Source organism: Pseudorca crassidens, chromosome 4 (genome assembly GCF_039906515.1).
Source record: "Pseudorca crassidens isolate mPseCra1 chromosome 4, mPseCra1.hap1, whole genome shotgun sequence".
Lineage (NCBI taxonomy): Eukaryota > Metazoa > Chordata > Mammalia > Artiodactyla > Delphinidae > Pseudorca > Pseudorca crassidens.
Window position 1 is genome coordinate 131,458,896 of NC_090299.1, and position 22,801 is coordinate 131,481,696.

The 22,801-nt window shown below is 40.2% G+C and overlaps 1 protein-coding gene across 7 annotated transcripts in view; it reads right to left on the reverse strand.

Moving 5' to 3' along the window:
• The window catches only part of GAB1 (GRB2 associated binding protein 1), a 132,580-nt gene that overhangs the window by 16,821 nt on the left and 92,958 nt on the right, over positions 1-22,801 (reverse strand). For 5 of the 7 annotated variants that reach the window (XM_067736777.1, XM_067736779.1, XM_067736782.1 and 2 more), the window contains 5 exons: positions 12,523-12,748; positions 12,083-12,163; positions 6,608-7,209; positions 5,095-5,180; positions 4,601-4,904 (listed from right to left, as the gene is read on the reverse strand). In XM_067736777.1, coding sequence (XP_067592878.1) covers positions 4,601-4,904; positions 5,095-5,180; positions 6,608-7,209; positions 12,083-12,163; positions 12,523-12,748 — 1,299 coding nt within the window. The remainder of the gene's footprint in view (positions 1-4,600; positions 4,905-5,094; positions 5,181-6,607; positions 7,210-12,082; positions 12,164-12,522; positions 12,749-22,801) is intronic. The other 2 variants (XM_067736778.1, XM_067736780.1) reach the window with 1 other exon arrangement.

A 22,801-nucleotide genomic window follows, 5' to 3' on the forward strand; every position in this document is an offset into this window, starting at 1 on the left:
GCTACTATTTCCAGTAGGCATCTCAGAAATCAAGAAAGAAGAAAAATAATTCACAACACTATTATCCTCTGCTAATTCCAAGGAGTAATCAAGGTAGCACACTGAAAAACTTTTACACTTGTTTGAATAGTCTCATTGTATAAAGGGGACTATAATAATGATAATTATATTGGAAGGTCAGGAATATTTGGGTAAAAAAACCCGCACGTAGAGGCTGTGCTGTAAAAACGCACTCTGTACTCATTTCCTTTAAACTGTAACCACCAACCCAAAAATCTGACTTGAGAGTCAAACTTTAATACTTGTTTATTAAAATCTAGCTATATTTACTGGTATCATTTATCCATCTTCCAAACATTTATTATAGTATAAAAGTAGTTTTTCAAAAGCATGTTAGTTTTATTATTATTTTTTTTTTGGCGGTACGTGGGCCTCTCACTGTTGTGGCCTCTCCCATTGCGGAGCACAGGCTCCGGACGCGCAAGCTCAGCGGCCACGGCTCACGGGCCCAGCCGCTCCGCAGCATGTGGGATCTTCCCGGACCGGGGCATGAACCCGTGGTCCCTTGCATCGGCAGGCGGACTCTCAACCACTGCGCCACCAGGGAAGCCCAAAAGCATGTTAATTTTTAATCGCTTTCAAAAAACTTCTTTAGAAGCTCTCTTGAGCAAATATTTATAGCAAAGATACCAAAAAGATCCACCTAGGGAAGCTCCTCGATTGGTTTTCTGGATCCTTCCTATAGCAAAGCGAAGATCCAGCAGGACCTGAAGATATTTTAACCAAATGAACATACGAAAACACCAGAAGTAACCTCGCACTGCTTTTTTAAAACCAATACAATAACTAATGGTCAGATCTACTGCAGAAAGCCATGAATGGACAAAGCCAAACAAAACAAAATATAAAGACCGTATATCTGAGGCTTGAACAGCTGCTATATCACGTTAGAAAGAGAGTGAATGGGCCCAGTTAAATGCACAGATGAAATCTGGTAGATTTATGCAAGGACTTACTTTAAGAGAAATCACAATATCTTATAGAAATGTCCCAAACTTTACAAAGTTGCTTTTCCATTAAAATATAAAAGTTTCAGTTGAAGTAATCAAAACAGAATTTGTCCTGCATTTCCAATGACTCATCTGCTTTCCTAATATTTAACACAGTACATGTAAATTATGATTTTCTCCTCTGTTAATATACACAAGATACGGTTCAGGACAAATACTATTGTGACAGAAATAGTATGGGTGAAAATATAGCTACCACAGTTGGGTGATTGGGTAAAGTGTCCATGAAAATACATTGAATGTAAGTGTTTAAAACATGCACGTATTTCTGCAGCTTCAATTACTCAGAAGTATTTGAAAAACTCATGTGTACTACTAACTACAGCAGCTGACATCTATAATTGGGGGTATAAACAAGACTAGAATGTCACTCGTTTATTGTAGACCCTTCCCAAGAAGACGATCACAGAAACCAGTTATACTGGGTGTTGAGTTAGTTATATTGAGTTTTAGAACTAATCAAGCCATATTTTATAGAATAAGGTTTGCTTATTATGAGATTTAGCTAATAAGAGATACTAGAACAATAGACAGACTTATGTATCTGATGTCACAAAATTTGAAATGAAAACAGACTCATCAGATGCTATGCACCAGGAGAAGAATTTCAGGATGAAATAAGACATCTGTTTTACGGTTTAAGTTTTTATGGATAAACTTTGCTCCAAGATCTGAATTTGGGTTTTAAAATGTTTTTCTCGAATAGCTATAACTTTCTAAAGTGACTTGACAAAGTTTGCCTTGCAATATTACATACTTTCTCATGCCTTCTCTTGTATCATATTTATTTTAAAAAGTAGAGTAATAAGAAAAGCAACACACCCCCTTTTCTTTTTATAACTAAGACTTTAAGTAACTTCTTTACTGTTTTGCTAAACCTATTATTCTCCTTGAATTTGCCAAAAACTATGTGGAAATTTTATTCTGGGTGCTTTTTCAGTTCATTTTGTACCTAAGCAATGATACCAAATCAGTAATCTGGCCCATGAGCTCAAGATTGTCTTTCAATAGCTCAGTTAATTTTTTAAAGACTAAACAGAATCTCCAAAAGTAACCAAGGAACCTACTTTGTTCTGTTCTACAGTAGGGTCACCATTGGTTGGTTTAGAGGACTAGGACAGTCTCTCATGTACTAGAATATATAGTACTTTCACTATATATTTACATAGGGAGGTTTAATTACACATATATGCAATATATATGATGTATAATACACATGCCATTTTATTATGCTGCCTACATAAAATAACATATACTACAATATGGGGGTACGTGAACTCTGTCAGACCTAGATGATACTAAAGGCATTTCATTACGATCCTAAAACTTTCCAACATGTAAATAGGGACCTTTTCTGATTCTGCATTGCGCTTACCACGTGAAACCATTAACTGTGAAATATACTGGGAATTTTCAAACTGTGTTAAGCAGATCCTGAACGGAGGAAGGAGAGGCAGGGGAGCAAAGCCGCAAGGACTCAGAGCTCCATGCATCACCCACAGCACACCATGACCATATTTATGTGGGGACCTCAAGATATAAAACGGTTACGTTTGGTGTCAAAAACTAGCGATCTGCTGCCAACATGCGCTAATTACAGGAAAAGAAGGAGAGAACCAGTTTCGCATTAAAATGAGGGTTTCGATGTTTCACGTACTTCCTGACACTTGTATCTTAATCCTTCCACCCTCTGTGGGCTCAATTATAAACCTATACATGTCCAAACATACTTTTGTGTGTTGTATGCAAAGAAGAAAATGACGAGGGATGTCTAAATAGATTTAAAAACAAATGAGGACCAAGAGAAACAAAAGGAAAAGTTATCACCTAAAAAGCCTGGGATGCTCACACTGTTTCTAAAATAGCCAGCCCTGATCATGGCTCTGCTGCTGGGGCCTCTGGGGTGACTGGGGGTGCGACCATCCTTCCAGCTGTCCGAGCAAAGGTGAGCCCTTGACCCGACAGCAGCCAGCACGTGGGCTCGCCTGCAATCTACAATCTGTCTTGTGGCCTGATGTGGACAGACAAACGAGACCAATCAAACTTTCGCTGAGCGATCTGGAGTGAGTCAATAATGAACAAGGCAATTAGCAGCAGGTGTGGAAGCTGCGAGGGCCCATAAAAAGGAGGCACGGGGCGGAATCGAGGCCACGCAGGGGCATCAGAGGCCAAAGCTCTCTGACAGCAGAAAGCCCTAAAGTAGAGGATGCAGGGTAAAAGAAAACAGGAAAGAAGGAAAGAATGTGAGGGAGAGCAAAGCAGGATCAAAGAGTTTCCAGAGGACAGAAATGCAGGGAGAGCAGGACAAAGTGACAGCCTCCCAGGAGTGTCTCAGTTGCCGCTAACGTTCTCTTTTCATTTACTTTCTTAAAAGCAAAACAAAACAAAACTCATTTTCTTAAGATACTCTGAGTCTCAGTCTCTGTCCCCCACACCGGGAACTTAATTAGAATGACTATTAATGATCCAAGCCCAGGTTAATGAGAAATTGACGCAAACATTACATGCTTTTTAAAAACAGCTACATAGAGCATACGAGACTCTTCAAATGCGCTGAATTCCCCAGAAATTGTGCCACGCATCTCACAGCCGATACACTAACTTACTTGGTTGTCGAGATTCAATCACACTTGCAGCCTGCGGCAACACAGCTGGCTGTCTGGGGTTTAGCCACTTGAACCCAAATTTCAAAAACTTGGGTACATATTACCAGATTGGCTGAAAAGTTTCTTTTACACTGAGTTCTTAACCAACCATGCCACCTTAGAATTTAATGTTACTTATGAAGGCCAGTATGAAAGAATAGACTAGAAGCATTTGTTTACACCCCAGCAAAGGCAGAATCATTTTTAAAAAGTTGTTATATGCACAGAATGCAAAGAGTATACAAGCAACCTTACTGTTCTTAAAGAATCATGGCAAGTGCACTAATAATCTCAAGTCTGATTTGATATTAAATACTCTGGAGGAGAGGTTACAAAAGACCAGCCAAAGACCATATCTAGCTTGTAAAAGTCTGTGGTACGGTCTGCAATATTTTGTTTTTTTTTTAAATAATTAAACTAGCTGGTAGAACTTAAAAATCAAAAGGAAATACATATAAAACCCCCCAAATTTTTGACTTCTTTTGATAATCAGAAGATTTTCCTCTAGGGGGCCCATGTTAGCTTCACAAGTCCACAAAGGATTGTAGCCAGGCAGCAGTTAGTGACTCCATTTGGCTGGGCCAAGGGCATTCCAGTCTCTCCTAATTATCTCCTGTTGCTTGCCAATCCTTGTGAATAGTTTAGTTTGTAACCTCTGCTCCAGAGATAGGAGTCTTAAAAAAATCTCACCTGGGCATCAACATATGACATAATAATTATTAATCTATAAACGGCACTACTACTTTACTTAAACAAGCTGGTAACTTAGGTAATATGAAATACTTCTGAATTTCTAGTCCCGATTCTGTTTTGGATTTAACGACAGTTAAATGCAGATCTCAACTGGCAACCCCCGGCCCTTTTACCATGCCACGCTCTCCTTACCTTTTCTGTCTGGCTTGAGGTTCCGATCCACGGGGGGTGGTTCACAGTCTGCAACAGGAACTGGCCTTCTAGGGGGGGTCTTCGGGCTGGACCTGAAGCCCATATGAGCGGGAGGAGGCACTTGCATTCCAAATGAAGAAAAATCAAATGTCCCCGGAGTCATTGGCACATAATTTGCTTCCTGAATTGGTTCCGTGAAACTGCTGGAATGTTGTCGTGGAGGAGAGTTGGGATTCATGGGGACATAATTTTCATCCAGTTCTTCGCTTGATACACTCCCCACTGTCAATACATTTTTGATTTTCTAAAACACACATACATTTCTTTTAATAAAGAAGAACTACTGTCAATCAGGAAAACACAATTGTAAGTTATGCCTATTCACGTGGATCTGAAGGGACTTTTTTTCAGGATCTCATTTAGTCTCAGGGTCCTAAGTGCGAAGGTTTTGACAATGAAATACACTTGATGATGCCAAGGTCAATTATACTTACAAAGTGGTTGTGGAAGCCTTCGAGTGAACTAGATCTATCAGTTGGAAATGTTCGTGGAATATCATAGCAGTCTTGAGAACTAGCATCTAAAACAGAGAACAAACTATCAATATTTCTCCCCATCTTTGCCAGTTCCCAGAGTAATCAGGAATGACCTTCTCTCTCTCTCTTCATATATGCATGCATGCACACACACAGATCTTAAAAAGGATGCTCACAGAATAACATCTTGAATTGAAACATTAAGCCACTAGAAAATGCAGACATTTATTCATATGCTAACCAGTAGCAGTATTTTTTTTTTTTGCGGTACACAGGCCTCTCACTGTTGTGGCCTCTCCCGCTGCGGAGCACAGGCTCCGGACGTGCAAGCCCAGCGGCCATGGCTCACAGGCCCAGCCGCTCCGTGGCATGTGGGATCTTCCCGGACCAGGGCACGAACCCATGTCCCCTATATCAGCAGGCAGACTCTCAACCACTGCACCACCAGGGAAGCCCCAGTACCAGTATTTGATTATGACAGTGAGATGAGTTATTTAAAGATGGAGAAAAGAAATACTTGTTTTCTTATCTTTTGCACCCTTGGGTATAACTTATATCTCACTAACTTATAACCACCTCAAGATACATTACAGCCATTTCGAGAAAGAAGTTAGAAATTGGTGTTGAATGGCTAAATAAGTATTGACATAAGTACCATCCACAAGGCATCAAATCTTTAACTTCTTTAGAACAGCTGGATAACTCTACCACAAAATCCAGAAGTGTCAGATGTAGTTTTTAGGGTGGGTGCCTTTTAAACTTGGGCTTTTTATTTTCAGGACTTTAGGACCCTCAGAGGCTAACCCAGACTCAATTTTTCTCCTCTCAAAGTCTATAACTTTTGGCAGGCTCTAGGAAGATGGTACAGGAGTCAGTGAAGTGGCTAAGGGGTAAGGGGAGAGAAGATTCAGAGCTTTAAAAATAAATAAAATCAAACAAACAAAAAGCAGAATGACCTGATTGCAACTGAATATCACCTGGTAGATATAACGTAAAAACCGTTGATCTGGGAAGGAAGGAAACAGAGCCCAACAGATGTGACACAGAAGCGGCCGTAATAGGACACAAATACGGGAAAGGGTATGACTGGGAAAGGCTTTGCGGCTGGTCCATTTCCTGTGCCTCTTCCCCATCGGGTCTGCTCACCCAGGATGTAGAGGAAGTGAGAGAGAGTGGTGCACGCTCCCTGAGGCAGGGAAGTATTACTAAGGCCATACTTCTTAGGGATGAAAATCTCCTCGTCTTTCTCCCTTCCACCACAACATGTACCCAGGCACACGCTGCCTGCACAAACACACTTCCTGGGATCTACTGAGGCTCTGACAGCTTTGCTACCCGAGTGGGTAACTGCAGCGCTGAAGAAAAAAGGGACTGCCATTTAATGTCACGCTAAGCGTCCAAGAACAAATACTCAGAAAAAGAGATTTTCTATCATTAACCTCTAAGCCAGGAAAAGCCAACTGGAGCTGACCTTTTCGCAATTTGTTCAAATCCACAGTGGAAATGGTATTACTACGGGACGGTGGCACCCCTGCTGTCGGGATACAGTAACTACTGTCAGTGTCAGAGGCTGTGCGTGTGATGCTACACGTGTCCACAGGAGATCGGTCATGAGCCGGATGCGGTTTCGGTGGCCGAGGTGGAGGAATATCTGGAATAGTGTCTAGCTTTGACGTCTGCCCCAAGGTTCCTTCTGGAAATGTTCGTGGAATCTGATAAGTATTACCAGGTGTTGGAGGAATGTCATAACTAATAGATACATGCCTCATTTGAGGCTCTACACTCGAGGTCCCGGATGGGGTATTAAAAACATAGAGCTCTCCGTCGGCTTCGGTACTTGAAGGAGACACCTTTGGTAAGACGTCATGGGAGTGACTTCTGGGCAGGTTATAAAGGCTGGAGTCTACGGAAATGGATGCAGCCCGAGACGGTGGAGAGTCATACATCATCTGCTGCTGGAAAAAGCCATTCACTCCATGTTTGCTCTGGGAGGAAGCAGGATTTTTATGAGAAGGGACGTTATCATTGCAGTCTGTCTCCGAAGGGGTGGATTTTGCAGAATCAGCATGCGTTCTAAATAAAAATTGTTAACGACAGAAAACACGGTGAAGACCGAAGACTACATTTTAATAAATATATTTCTAGCTTAGCAATCAAACACCATGGTTTTTTCATTCAAGTTTTTGGTGTGTGTGACCCATCTGATTGAAAGCGCGAATGTTCCTGAGTTTTTATGATTATACACCAGATAACAAAACCGCCACCACAAAACCAAAAGCATTCTCCCTAATCTCGTTCTGCACCTGTCCACACCCCCCAACTCCACCTAGTAAGTCCACACGTAAAACCACAATCCCTGAAGCACTGTAATTAGAAAGGTACAAAACTTGGAGGAAGATAAATGATTAAGGCACAAGACACCAGGAAAAGCACTTCCTCTGAAAAGCATGCAAAAACCTCGTGCCAACAGTTTATCAAGGTGATCCACTGCTCTTTAGCCCACCTGTGGCAACTCTGTTGTTCTGATAAATGAAAAATCTAATGATTACCTGGTATTGAATAAATTCAATGTGATCTACAAGGAGGTGGCAACTTGATAGGTTTTGTGTATCTTCTTTTCTATTTATTTTCTTTAACAAATATTTAGCCAATACTATGAAAAGAATCAAAATACAAAGCAAGGAGTTAGCCAACTCCAAACAATAATTCACCTTGAGAAATCTCATTAGAGTGTATTTTATGCTTTGGGTACATTTTTGATCTCTGTATATTGTGGTATCACGAAATTTGGGAATAAGTCAAAATGAAGCTACCAATACCCGAACGCTGGTCCTCCCTTAAGGCTAAACAAGATACCTTAACTACCTATGTGTGTTGTCCAAAGTCCTGTAGGAATTTAAACTCAATATTTAAAACAAATAACTTGTGATAGTTTTTTTTTTAAGGGCACATCTCTCTGATTTCTTGGTAACATCTGGCGCTGTGTATTGCATTTATTCACTGAAACTCTCCCCCGCGAGTATCCGAGGACCTTTATTGCAATATCCTGACTTTCCTTCTTCCTCACTGATTATGCCCTTGTTTCACTGACTGCCTCTTTCTTCCTGTCTCTCCAACCTGGAAATGGCCAACAGAAATCAGTCCTCTAAGTCTTTACAGCACACACCATTAAAAACTCCTCCTTTCCCGTTAACTTCCCCTTCTACTGAATGCTGACAACTGTATCTTCTCAGCAAACTCCGAGTCCTGTATTTACAAACGGTTCAAACGTATTGCTACTTGGTTATCCCAGTGTTCCCTTGCTCATGTATACCAAACTAAACTCAACTTACTTCTCACATTGGTGGTCCTTTCTGACTTGCCATGAAATGTCTTTATCCCAGATTCTCTAAACTCAAAATCGAATCAACTTTGATTCATTCTCTTTGATCACCACCATCACTTGGGCAAAAAGTGCTTCTTTCTAGCCAATCGCCCATTCCCCGACTCTGTTCCCACTGTTACCACCCCAAGTTCAGGTCCGTATCTCTGCTGAGATCTACACCACGGACCCCTCCCTCAGCAAACTTCTTTCCTCTAGTTTCTCCCTCTTCCAATCTATCATACCATCCATAGGACCAGGACTGCTAGAAGATCAATATTTCCAAAACGTGGTTTTCAGGTCACTCACCTATTCAGAGAAAGTCCCTTTAAGGGTTCCTACAGGCTGTAGGAACTACAAAAAAGCCTGCAAACAACTCCCCTGGGCACTGAGGCTACTCCTCCTATGAGGCATCTCACCCTCCCTCTCAAAAACACTTGCACTGACCTTTCTAGGAATTTCTAACACATATTCTAAAATTTGTACTTGATTTAATTCAAACGTGAAGTTAAGAAGAAGCTAGAAGTACAATGAGTACGAAGTTCCCTGTCTTTGACTAGCTTAGAGTGTAGTGGAGAATACATAAAATTATCAAGCTATTTCCAATTCTGTGATACTGGGCTGGCCAAAAGGTTCGTTCCGTTTTTTCCGTAAGATGGTTCTAGTAGCACTTAGTTGTCTTTAACTTCGTTTGAAACAGTTTTGTTAGATTGTATGTGACAGCTGTCATATCAGCGTGCATTTAAAAAAAAAGACTTATCAAAATTGGTGAACTTTTCTGTAGCCATTTTAATATTGAAAATGGAAGGAAAAAGCAACATTTTCAGCATATTATGCTTTAATACTTCAAGAAAGGTAAAAATGCAACTGAAACACAAAGAAAGATTTGTGTAGTGTATGCGGAAGGTGCTGTGACTGATCGAATGTGTCGAAAGTGGTTTGCGAAGTTTTGTGCTGGAGATTTCTCACTGGGCTATGCTCCACAGTCAGGTAGACCAGCTGAAGTTGAGAGCGATCAAATCGAGACATTACCTGAGAACAATCAACGTTATACCACGTGGGAGATAGCTGACGTACTCAAAATATCCAAATCAAGCGTTGAAAATCATTTGCACCAGCTTGGTTATGTTTTAATCGCTTTGAGGTCTGGATTCCACATAAATTAAATGTAGAAAACCTTCTTGACCTATTTCCACATGCGATTCTCTACTTAAACGTAATGAATACGTTCCGTTTTTAAAACAAATTGTGACGGGTGATGGAAAGTGGATACTGTACAATAATGTGAAACGGTAGAGAGCGTGGGGCAAGCGAAATGAACCACCACCAAGCACACCAAAGGCCAGTATTCATGCAAAGAAGGTGATGTTGTGTATATGGTGGGATTGGAAGGAAGTCCTCTGTTATGAGCTCCTTCCGGAAAACCACACGATTAATTCCAACAAGTACTACTCCCAATTAGACCAACTGAAAGCAGCACTTGATGAAAAGCGTCCAGAATCAGTCAACAGAAAACGTATAATCTTCCATCAGGATAACGCAAGACCACATGTTTCTTTGATGACCAGACAAAAACTGTTACAGCTTGGCTGGGAAGTTCTGACTCATCCGCCGTGTTCACCAGACATTGAACCTTTGGATTTCCATTTATTTCGGTGTTTACAAAATTCTCTTAATGGAAAAAATTTCAATTCCCTGGAAGACTGTAAAAGGCACCTGGAACAGTTCTTTGCTCAAAAAGATAAAAAGTTTTGGGAAGATGGAATTATGAAGTTGCCTGAAAAATGGCAGAAGACAGTGGAACAAAAGGGTGAATATGTTGTTCAATAAAGCTCTTGGTGAAAATGAAAGATGTGTCTTTTATTTTTACTTAAAAAACTGAAGGCACTTTTTGGCCAACCCAATAAAACAGAGACATGGAGGTACAACCAGGATTCTCTGAAAACCCTGAGAGGCATTTAATCCAGCCTGGGAGTTTAGTGGAATGCCTCCTTAGAGGAGCAGATGTCTGAGCTGAGTGTTGCAGGATGAATGGGAGTTTGCAAGGCAATGCTCACATCTTACCTTCATCTATAAGCACTTCATGCTTGCATGTTTTGATTCTTTCACAAGCTTTACTTTTAAACTCTGAAGGTGACTGAATCTAAGGGGGCTTTATCTTATGTACTTAGTTTGTACCTTCATAGCACCTAGCGAAACAGTGGGCCCTCAGCGAGTACTTCACAAATATTTGCTATTTAACTGTCACTTTTGCAAAATACAGATACAAAATATATCTGAGTAATGATTTTGAGCATAATTTCTACGACAATAGGAAAGTTATGATACCAATGAGATCAATGAAAGACACTATATAAAAAGAAAGTGTACTGAAAACTGTCACTTAGCTGTTGGCTTTTGAAAAGCTGAGATGGAAAACTAATTGTGGAGCTCCCTAAAATAAAATCTTAGTTATTAGTAGCATATGCAACAACGTTGCGAGTGTATAATTTTAAATTCTCACAGCAAACAAGCAAAAATCAAGTTAGAATTTGATATTAACCAGTGTTGATTTATAATTTTTCCTCCTTTTTTTTTTTTTAACTTTTACAGGTAAAATCCCATTACAACAAATATATAGAAACTCATCTTTGGAAGATTTGTGAGCTATTTCCACTATCTCAGGGAATGGTTCACAGAAACTAATTTGTGGATCTTAACAAATTCTATATAAAAAAAAATTTTTTTTTTTTCGGTACGCAGGCCTCTCACTGTTGTGGCTTCTCCCGTGGCGGAGCACAGGCTCCGGACGCGCAGGCTCAGCGGCTGTGGCTCACGGGCCCAGCCGCTCCGTGGCACGTGGGATCTTCCCGGACCGGGGCACGAACCCGAGTCCCCTGCATCGGCAGGCGGACTCTCAACCATTGTGCCACCAGGGAAGCCCCTATATAAAAATTTTTGAACAAGGGTTTTGTATGATCCTTTAGCCCAGTAACAGTCACTTTTGACATGAAAAAATCCTTTTTTTTCCATAAAAATAATGCTTGAATCTAATATCCCTGTTTAAAAAAAATCTTTTATATTTCAATGCAATTCACCTCCCTCCTTAATATTGCAGATTAAGATAATAAATATACCCAATATCACTAGTTGTCACATAGCTATTAACGGTATGACAGCCCTTGCGATCATCAAGTTCTGGCTCAGTTCTCACTGTTACCTCCAGTCTTCCAATGATTCAACATCAAATGAGAAGAATGATTAAATTAAAATATCTCATAGCTTAGAAGAAAAGAGGGGTATGGGAGCAGAGATCAAGATGACAGGGAAACCAAGGATTCGGGAAAGTTTTATGATGTCTTTGGTCAAGTACTGAAATCCATATACTTCATTCTACTTAAAAATCTGCAAAGTCAAGGCCTGTGGTAAGCGCTGCTTCATTGCTAGGTGTGAAGATTTGAAAGTTTCAAAGTTTTTAGCAATATATTTGATTTCATCAAATTTCACTAACATCCGGTTTGTGTATTCCATAGCATTTGCTATAGTGGGATTTTACCTGTATGATTAATTTCTCACACAGATCCAAAGCAACCACAACACACTCACTGCAATGGGATCGTTTTGCTTTCAAAATCTTCTAGCAGTAGGTATTCCTCTCCTTCTTCAGAAACAAAAGATGACCCTTGGCTGGTTTACAATCACATAAGAAATGGAGCAAGATCACCATTTATATATAAATCAGTGAAATCTGTTAAGCAAGTAACACTGTGAACCTGTAACAAGGACTAAGACACAGGAGACAGATTTCCAAAGGAGCCGTGAAGGCGCAAGCGTTCTTTGCCAAAAATGATAGACAATGTGCTTCTCCAATAAAATCTCCTGAATATCGGAAATCGTTCGTGGAGGAACATCAACCTGAATTATAAGCCTAGAAGATGAGCTTCTACAGATGGTTACTTTTAAGCCTTCAAATCAGGCTTTAAAAAGTTTAAAGGTAAGATGCCTAAGGGTATGCACGTACACGCACAGAGACACAGGTGATTTACCTGGTGGGTTCGGGCTTCTTGCTCTGACAGTTGATTAGCAAGAGGTAGTCTTGAGGATCCTCCTGGATGCCAAGGGTTTCCAGGTGTGGTGGAAGGCTAATGAGCTGATATGGAGGAGGTGGAGCGGCAGAGGAGGCATCCACCTGGGTGGATGGTGGTGCTGTATTTATCGCCAGTGGTAAATCAGCCGGTGCTTGTAAGGAGCTGCCAGGTGGCTTCACAGGATCTGCAACACCCAAGTGTGACCGTCACTGTCCATCCCATTTTTTTTAACATCTTCATTGGAGTATAATTGCTTTACAATGGTGTGTTAGTTTCTGCTGTATAACAAAGTGAATCAGCTAGACGTATACATGTATCCCCATATCGCCTCCCTCTTGCGTCTCCCTCCCACCCTCCCTATCCCACAGATAGCTAGTGGGAAGCAGCCGCATAGCACAGGGAGATCAGCTCGGTGCTTTGTGACCAGCTACTCGGAAGTTTGGAGATAAATCGTTTAAACACACGGAAACAGGATAAACCAGGACAGTGTCAGTTAAAATACGTGCTACCTAAATGGCAACGCTGACACAGAAAATTACTGGTTCTCGTTAAAGAGATCTGAAGCGTAGGGTTCTTTCTTCCAGAGGCTCTAAAAAAGCCATGGGTGGAAATTCCCTGGCGGTCCACTGGTTAGGACTTGGCGCTTTCACTGCCAGGGCCCAGGTCCGATACCTGGTGGGGGAACTAAGATCCCACAAGCCTCAGGGTACGCAAAAAAAAAAAAAAAAAAAAAAGCCTTGGTTAACGTTGCCTTGAACACTCTTTGGTTTTGAGGTTACTGGGAATGGAGATGTTAGCACAAGCACCAGCAGACTTTTTTTTCATGATAATAACGCACTTTCTAAGCCAAGCCAACCTTCCAAGGAGACCCATTTTATTATGTGGTATCTACAGGCCCATGGTGCTGTGTGTACCAGGGCCAGCTCTTTACCCCATGTTTGTCTTGCTGTTCACTCTTTTCTTTCTATTTCTTAGCCACCGACTAGGGAGAAATATGTCTAACTCCAGGATTCACATTTAAGGAAAGAGCTTTTCTTTAAGGCATCACCTCTTCCCTCCGCTCATAGCCTCATTTGCCGTTATCGGACTTCTGTAGTATTTTAATGCAAAAGGGGTCAGCAGGTAAAGAAGTCATTTATTAAGCACTTAACTCCATTCTGAGAAGACATATGAACATAGCTAAATTGTGTAGAATGAAGTAATTTGAAAACAAGTTGAAAGCCTAGAAATAAAATCTCACTGACACAACCAAGGAAAATTTTGAGGGCCCAAAAGAAAAATTGTTAGTCTGATTAGGAATACGGGGCTATAAATCCAGAAAAAAAGGTAAATGCTCATATTCGAATAAACAAATCTGTTTATTGTCTGTTTATGTTAGAACAGAAAAGGCTGGGTTGAAACTGAGATTTTTCACAACAAAACAGTATCTAACGATGCTAAAAAGTGGTAAGAAGACTTAATATGTTCTACAGAATAGAATAACAGGCAGGTCATTTGGTCTGTCAATTCCCCAGAGAAGAGCGAAAGGTCTGCTCTCTCTTCTCTAGATTCTACAGAATAAGTCCATGTGCTTTTGATGAGGTCTTTATGTATTCAACATTAACATCCACATATGCACTACAGCCAAGTTTATGTAGCTAATTTCAAAACTCTTCTTCCTAGGCAGAGAAGCTCATATCCTAATGGTAAAGCTTGAATGATAACACGTGAGTATGGCTATCTTTAATTAGTTTATCTTTAATTGTGGGTCCCCAAAGCAAACCAAAAGGATCAGAACTCCTGGGGCAGATGCTCAAAAACACTCCATTCATCCAACAGAAACTCACTTATTAGCACTTTCTCTATACCGGGTTGGAAGAGGTGAAAGCAATCCCCAATCTGCAAGACCCCTTCACCTGCACATGCAGTTTGGAATTTGCTCTTCCAGAAATCTCTGTGAGCCCTGCTAGATGCTAACCGAGTATGAAGATTTCTTTCTGTTGGAGACTTCGTCCTGGGTTAAGGAGAACTTGAGCTAATTTCTAATGTTCTATCTTTGCTATGCTGCACGCAACGTCAAGTCTTCACACAAGCTCATCTAAGAAAAGCTAACACTTTATGACAGAAATTAATTCATTCTTTCTTATTTATGAAAGGCCAGAACAGACGATGGTGAGAAAAGAATAAATTAATTTTTCGACATTTATACAAGATAATGGCGTAATTTCGCAGGAACTCATAAGTACCTCATCATGTCTAATTGATGCCGGTTATAAATAGTGTTTATAACATACCCTATGAAATGTTTTACTGTTTTGATTTTGAAACAAATATAAACAGATGTATTTAAGGGGATTTGAAATGCCCTAGATTAATCAGTGACTCAGAGTAAATCCTTGTGGAGTGTTAAACTTCAGAGAACTATGAAAAATACTTACCCTTTAAAGACCTTAAGAAAAATATATACAACATTGAGGAGAAAAAAAAAGCAGAGGAATCAGAAAGTAGTTGCTGTATTCTATGTAGCCTACAGGGTGTATTCACAAGTATATTTTATATACTTCTTTCTTCTACCACAATAATATGGTAAAATTGTATAATCCAGTTCAATGTTTAGTTCTGACCAAACAAAATCAAACTAAACACTGGAAAAACTTTACCGTATAAAATAGTATGAATTCTAGTTTTCCACTGTAACTCCTAAAATAACTTTTCCAGGCAGTTGTTTTGTTTTGTTTTTTTCAAGTCATTGTTTTTATAGATACACTTTTCCTTAAATATTTTTTCTAAACTGGATGGCTACATACTAAACGAACTGAGTGATTCATCTTAAGTGGGGAAAAAAGTCACCCAGCCAAGCAATCACTTTTGTTTGGCCTTGTTTTATTAACACAATGGGACTATCTCATTTTTAACCTTCCATTTCTGCCACCTGTGAATGATGAAAGTGTTTTACTCTTTTATAGCTGCAAGAGCCTCTCCATTTTCTGACAAAAGGACTGGGATTCAAAGGTTCCTTTTTAAGCAAAAAAATCTTGTTCACAATATGGGAAGACTTATGTATACTTCTCGGAGGCAAGAACTAGAGAGAAACCTCCATTATGTTCACTAGCAAGCTCATGGAAGAAAAGACCTTCAAATAGCTGTGAACAGCAAGCCCAACCGTTCCAAACAACATGGCACACAAAGGACTTTAAAAGGTAAGGGGACACTGCTTTCCCACCTTGGGCTCAGATAATGCACCATCTTCAACGTTTGAGCGTTTGGGATGATTTCACTCATGGTAATTTGACTATATCCTCAACTCTGTGTATTTTAATGCCAGCATGGCATGGTATCTAAATATTCTTTAACATAAAACTTCTGGCCAAAGTTAACCAACTGGTCTGAAAGAAATTTCTCTTCAACCTTAGAAAGACACGGGATTAGCCCCCATTCTACCCTACAAGTAGTTGAGCAGACCATGTTTATTGCTTTCTGCCTCACTTGGGTTTCTGACTTACTGTTCTTTCTAAGTAACGGGGGTATCAAGTTTCTGAGAACCAAACATCAGCATAGGGTGTGCTTCTGTGTGTAAAATTATTTCCTGTCTCTTAATTCAGAAGGCATGAAGACGGTAATTGGCATCCACTAAAGACCTGATAAGCTACTGCAGCAAACTCTGAATTTAATTTTACTTAGAAAGCTAATAAGTACTGCAAAGGAAAGGCTTAACGGGTTTTCAGTGAAGAGGAACAGATTGTTCTGTGAGGGGAGCCACGAATAATAGATTGGTTCACACGATCCCTACCTCAATGCACAGTTTTATCCCATTTGGAAGCATAACGCTCTGGAGTTAGTGTCCCTCATACAAGCTGGGGTGCCCAGCCAATGCCGTGAAATATTCAAAATAATATTTTTTAACTCAAATGGTACACGTGCTTAAGCCCAGGGAAGCAATCTTACTCTTTATTATGGGTAAGGTAGACTATTTCAAAGTTGATGTGATAAGATCCTCTGATTTTGTAACTACTGACATACCCTGCCTGAGCATGTGGTAATAAAACTGTGGTATTGCTCACTTCCTGTCAGGAGACCAGATGAGATCCTTTCCTCCCAAGATGGGCTACATTTGTTGACAGAACATTTGTTTGTTGCTATTGCAAAAGCTTTCCCTTTATGTTCACAATTAAAGGTAAATAGGTCAAGGTTGCTCTATATCTACTGATTCCTGATTTACCAGGTCTGTTGTAGATTTTGTTTTTTCTGTAAAGAGAAGCATTTCAAATAGATTTATGTGATTTATATCTAATTAACCTAGAAAATAAGAGTTCACAAAGAGTAGGCATTACTATTAATGCTAAAATGGCCATCTTCTACTTCCCCAGTGGTCCAGTGGCTAAAACTCCCCCTTTGGGACTTCCCTGCTGGCGCAGTGGTTAAGAATCCACCTGCCAATGCAGGGTACACGGGTTCAATCCCTGGTCTGGGAAGATCTCACATGCCGTGGAGCAACTAAGCCTGTGTGCCACAACTACTGAGCCTGCATGCCACAACTACTGAAGCTCGTGCACTCTAGGGCCCACGTGCCTCAACTACTGAGCCTGCGTGCTGCAACTACTAAAGCCTGCGCGCCTAATGCCCGTGCTCTGCAAAGGAGAAGCCTGCACACCACAAGGAAGAGTAGCCCCCACTTGCCACAGCTAGAGAAAGCCAGCGTGCAGCAACAAAGACCCAACACAGCCAAAAAAAAAAAAAAAAAAAAAAGAAGTTAAAAAAAAGACTTGGCCTTCCAATGCAGGAGGTGCCAGTTCGATTCCTGGTCAGGGAACTAATAAGATCTCACATGCTGTGCGGTGTGGCCAAAAAATAAAGTAAAAAGAGGAATTAAAAAAAATGGCCGTCTTCTCACTTCTGAACATACTCTTCTTTACGGAAGAACATTTTATAAGGGTAAATCTATCAAATGGATACAAACAAGAAAGGGCGGTAGTCACAATTTTCACTGAAGCAACCTGAAATGTCTTCAAATTATTTAATCAAAAATCGAAGACCTTTCATCGGAGTCCAATCTTCTTATCTGTCATGACCATCTATCTCCTTAATAGAATGTGAAAACATTCTTGGAGACTTTTAAAACAAACCCTTAGTGCTGACAAATGATTTAATTTTTATCCAGAGGTGCCATGGCATCTTGGCAGAATTACTTGTTGGGTATTTGAGAAATCTAGGTGCCTGGGCCTCACTCAGGAGACTCAATGAATCAAGATCTCAGGGGCAGTAGCTTGAAAATGTGTGATAAAACAAAAGAAGACAAAACAGAACAGACTCTGGTTGGACTGGTCCTCAGGAAAATGCAAAGTAAGACCACAATGAGATACACACTCACTAGAATGGCTAAAATTAATGACCCACAACACCAAATGCTAGTAATGTAGAGTAACTAGAAATTTTATATGCTGCTGGTAGGAAAGCAACTGGCACAATAACTCTGGAAAACTAAAGCGACTAACAAATCTACTAAAACTAAAAATATATATCCTATGATGAATTGCAGCAATTCTACTCATGGGTGTATATACCAAAGAGCAAAGTGTTCATGTCCATCAAAGGACAGATGTAAAAATGCTCACAGCAGCTTTATTTGTATTAACTAAAAACTGGAAACAAGCCAAATGTCTATCAATATTTGAATAGATCAATAATTTACAATATATTCACACAGTGGAATGCTACATAGGATGCTGAACTCGTGCGACATGCAACATAGATGGATCTCACAGGCTTACTATTGGAAAAAAGAAGCCAGACTCAATGGTTTTATTTGTGTAAAGTTCAAGTACAGGGAAAACTAATCTATGGTGATAGAAGCAAAATAATGGTTACATCTGAACTTTTTTTCTGGGTTTTTACTAGGAAGAAACGTGAGAAAACCTTCTAGGGGACTGGAACTGTTCTATTTCTTGATTTGAGTGGGGGTTTCACAGATTTCTATTTCTATGTATAGATACAGAATGGATATATAAAACTATATTGAACTGTAAACTTAAGATCTGTGCCTTGCACAGTGATAAGTTATACCTGTATGAAAGAGTAAATAAAAAGAAATTTAAGTTCCCTAATTAAGAAGCACTGCTTTGCAGGAATGGCAGCGTGTGTATATTCTCACATTAGCTTCCCTACTTTTCTAAAAGGAAGAATATCAGAGAATCACACTGTTTTTTTTTTTAAGCCAGTATTATCTGGGCATTTTGAGAAAAGCAACTCAACTGATTAAGAGGCAACTTTCTAAACTTGCCCCTGAAATGAGACCAGGAGCCTCTGTACCAAGTCAGTTGCATTCAGCCCTAAGGCTGAGTTTCCTGGCACTTGTTTAGCAGATTGTCCAGCTTCCACCTCGGGGTAGAAACAAAAATAAATCTGCACATTTCCAAGAAAAACAAAAGAAATTAGTTTCTTGGTCTCAAGTTTACTAAATAAAAGCATTCATAGGAACCACACACAGGGCAATGAGCTAGAACTGAAAAACAGATTCAGCCTGCCAGCATTTGGAGTATTCAATAATAGCAATGGTCACCTGGGGCAGCGGAAATAACATGGTAATGATATTTTGAGAGGTTCCTGGAATCAAAACACAGGTCAGAATTTTCCCCTTTCCTTTTGTTTTCAGGAGAAAATTAGTTGTTCTCCTAGGGATTGGGGATAGTTATGTTCTCAGGCTGTAATACCAAGCATAGTCTATTTCTTCCCACGTCTACCCTGAAACTAGTTTTAGTGAAAAATCATTTTGTGTTATTAATTTTACACCAAGAGTGGGAGCGTATTCGGCTGTCTGAAAAGGGAAGAACACAGGGCTCAGGGGACAGATCTAGGTAAAGACAAAAGCCCCTATTATACAGTGAGTGGAGGAGAATATAAAGCAGGTAGTAAAGTTAATGGAAGAACAAAGACATTTTGATACTCCCCTTGTCATATTAAACTGTATGAATGTGATCACGAAGGATAACAGCAGTTCTCTGCAGTTTAGAATTTGATACAAAACTTTAAATATGTGGAATTTTGAAGGCGGCATCTAGCAAAGTCAGCTACTACAAATGAGTAGGGAAATACAATGGCTGGCTTTTAAAGGCTTTTTGCAGTTTTGCTACTATGCCTCAAAACCCAAAATTATAGAGCAAAATAAAACTATTTGTGTGGCTCCTTGATACTACACAATGGAGGATTGCTCATCTTTCACCGATTTATTCCAAGAAACTCAAGTCTCCAACACAATCTAGTAAGACATTTCTGACTGTGGTTATTTGGGAGATGGCCAGGATGAACTTGTAAAAACATCTAAATTATAGAATTGAAAAAATACGTACAATTGCATTTAGATATAGATCAGGAACTAAATTTAAAAGTATTGGCAAACTGAAGTCCTTAGGGACTTATTTTAATGAACAGATAAAAATGATCTGTGGGGCTTCCCTGGTGGCGCAGTGGTTGAGAGTCCGCCTGCCGATGCAGGCGACACGGGTTTGTGCCCAGGTCCAGGAGGATCCCACATGCCACAGAGCGGCTGCGCCCGTGAGCCATGGCCGCTGAGTCTGCGCGTCCGGAGCCTGTGCTCCGCAACGGGAGAGGCCGCAACAGTGAGAGGCCCGCATACCGCAAAAAAAAAAAAAGATCTGTGATTAGCATAGTTACTCTTGGTAACCAACTCAGCTTATATACACCAAATTTGATTAATCATATTATTAATTTTCTTACAACTTCCCCTTTTATGGATATTGCGAAGATTACAAGTTCACAAATTGAGAGCTTCACTCAAGGCAAATATACTTCTAATCTGTTTTATAAGAATTTGGGAGTTTTGCCACTGAAAGGTGGCTTTCAAGTTTTGAAACTTTCCCCCTCCCTATACTAGTAAGTTTATGAAGTGAAAACAGGCACTGTAACTGATTCTGACTACTAATGCCAATGAAGATGTTCCACTAAGGACAAAAATAAAGTTCTCAGTACATTATCAGTTATAGTCACAGAGCCATTTAAAACTACCTAGGCTTTTCCTGATCCTCCTGAGATGCAATCAGCTGCTATCTATGCTTTTCTTTTTCTTTTAGCAGAGCACCTAACAACTGGTATTATAATTCCTAGATTATTTGCCTGTCTCTCCTACTAGACTGACTTAAGCTCTATGAGGGCAAAAACTGTATTTATACACTTCCACAGCATCATACTTTAATATATAAAATTATATCTTAATGTTATATATTAACACTTAAATATATGTTAAAATATGATTTATATTAAAAAATGTGAACACATATATGTACATACATATACATCTAACTTGCACTTATCAACTGTACTGAATTATTTTGGGTATGACTCTTCTCTCACTAGATGCTCAGTTTCCTGTCTATAATACCTCTCATCTGTCTGCCTAACTGGCCACCTAATATGTATCGGTTGAATGAATGCCCAGAGCCTAGTGGAGTACTGGCAAACTCAAATAATTGGGTAGATAACTGAATTAATGTTCTAAAGCAGACAAAACCTATCTACTTCCCAGAGCTGACTGGCTCCCAGATGGTAAGAATCATTCTAAGGTGGACAGATGGACCAGACTCCTTGCCTTAAAACTTGCAAAGCTAATCTGGGACACTTGCGCATGACAAATTCTTATTTTGGGGGTTCTCAACTCTAACCACCCCCAAAAGTGCTTCCAAAAATTACACACATTCCTTAACCGGAGAACGCACTAAGAGGGCATCTTATATCCTTTGCTAAGTCGGACAGTTATAAAGAAAACAAAAAGAGACAGAAGAACACCTACTGTAGTCTTTCAGATCTGCTGAATCTGTACAGGCAACCAATGGAGACAGAAATCTGCATTTATATCCCCCCAAATTCTAAATTGAAAAGGTAGTGGGCAAAAGAACAACATCAACACAAAGATTATACAACCACTTCAATTATTTTAGCTGAAAATCCATCATACAAGGAAATGAATATGAGGTCTAAATCTAATCATTATCATTACTGAGGGGCTGTTAACCATTAAAAAGAGAGCGATCTCATTTGTGACTTCAACTGAAAAATCCTCTGCTGCGCTCAAATATAGATCATGTATGCCACCAAGAAGGGAAAGGAGTTTAACTGGAGTTACAAGTAATACCAGCAGGCCCGCTTAAAATGTGAACATATTTAGTAACTTCACAAAAACAACTGAAGCTTTAATTCCACATGTGCAACAATTGCTTGAGGCTTTTTAATCAGTAGAACTCTGCTGAAGAGCTCTAGGTCATTAGCCTCGGGTCTAAATCAGACGCCTCCTTCCCTTTCTCAGCGCTGTTTTCCCTCGAGCATTCTAGATTTCCTCAGCAAGGGGTTTCCCCCAGCCCACTGGGCCAATCCCAGCCCTGGAAGCCTCCTTCTCCTGGGGGCTGCCTGGCCAAAGAGGAAACAGCATGCTGACCTGAGCTAATTAGAGATGATGACTGTTTCACTTCAATCTAACTCTTGAAGTTGATTGTTAACACAATTTTTCCACCCCTCACTGAATCTCCAGCACTCCTAAATATAGATATTTGGAAATGCATGCTTGTCAATGTGAGTATAACCATGAAAACAACAGGGTCAAAGACCCTATTTAATAAGGTCACCTTTATTTCTGATTCTTGGCTCTGCAAACCTAAATTAGTATTGGAGTCCCCTCCGTGGGTTCTTAGTGTTTGTTTAAAAAGGAAGAGAAGTACAGAAGTAGACAGGAAATATAAGAGGTCATGACAGCTATATAAAAGCACCCAAAGAGGAATTCCACTTGTAAAATTCTTCTTGAGGGACTTTTCTGGTGGCGCAGTGGTTAAGAATCTGCTTGCCAATGCAGGGGACACAGGTTCGAGCCCTGGTCTGGGACGATCCCACAAGCTGCGGAGCAACTAAGCCCGTGCGCCACAACTACTGAGCATGCACCCTAGAACCCGCGAACCATAACTACTGAGCCCGTGTGCCACAACTACTGAAGCCCGTGCACCTAGAGCCCACGTTCCACAACGAGAAGCCACCGCAATGAGAAGCCCGTGCACTGCAACGAAGAGTAGCCCCCGCTCGCCGCAACTAGGTAAAGCTCGCATGCAGCAATGAAGACCCAATGCAGCCGAAAATAAAAATTTATTTTAAAAAAAAATTCTTTTTGAGGCCTTTAATCACTCAGCTCCTCCCAGGAAAGGCACTCAAATCTCAGATCCTCAAGCAAGTCTCTCCTTGCCTTTATCATTCATAGCCCTCTGCT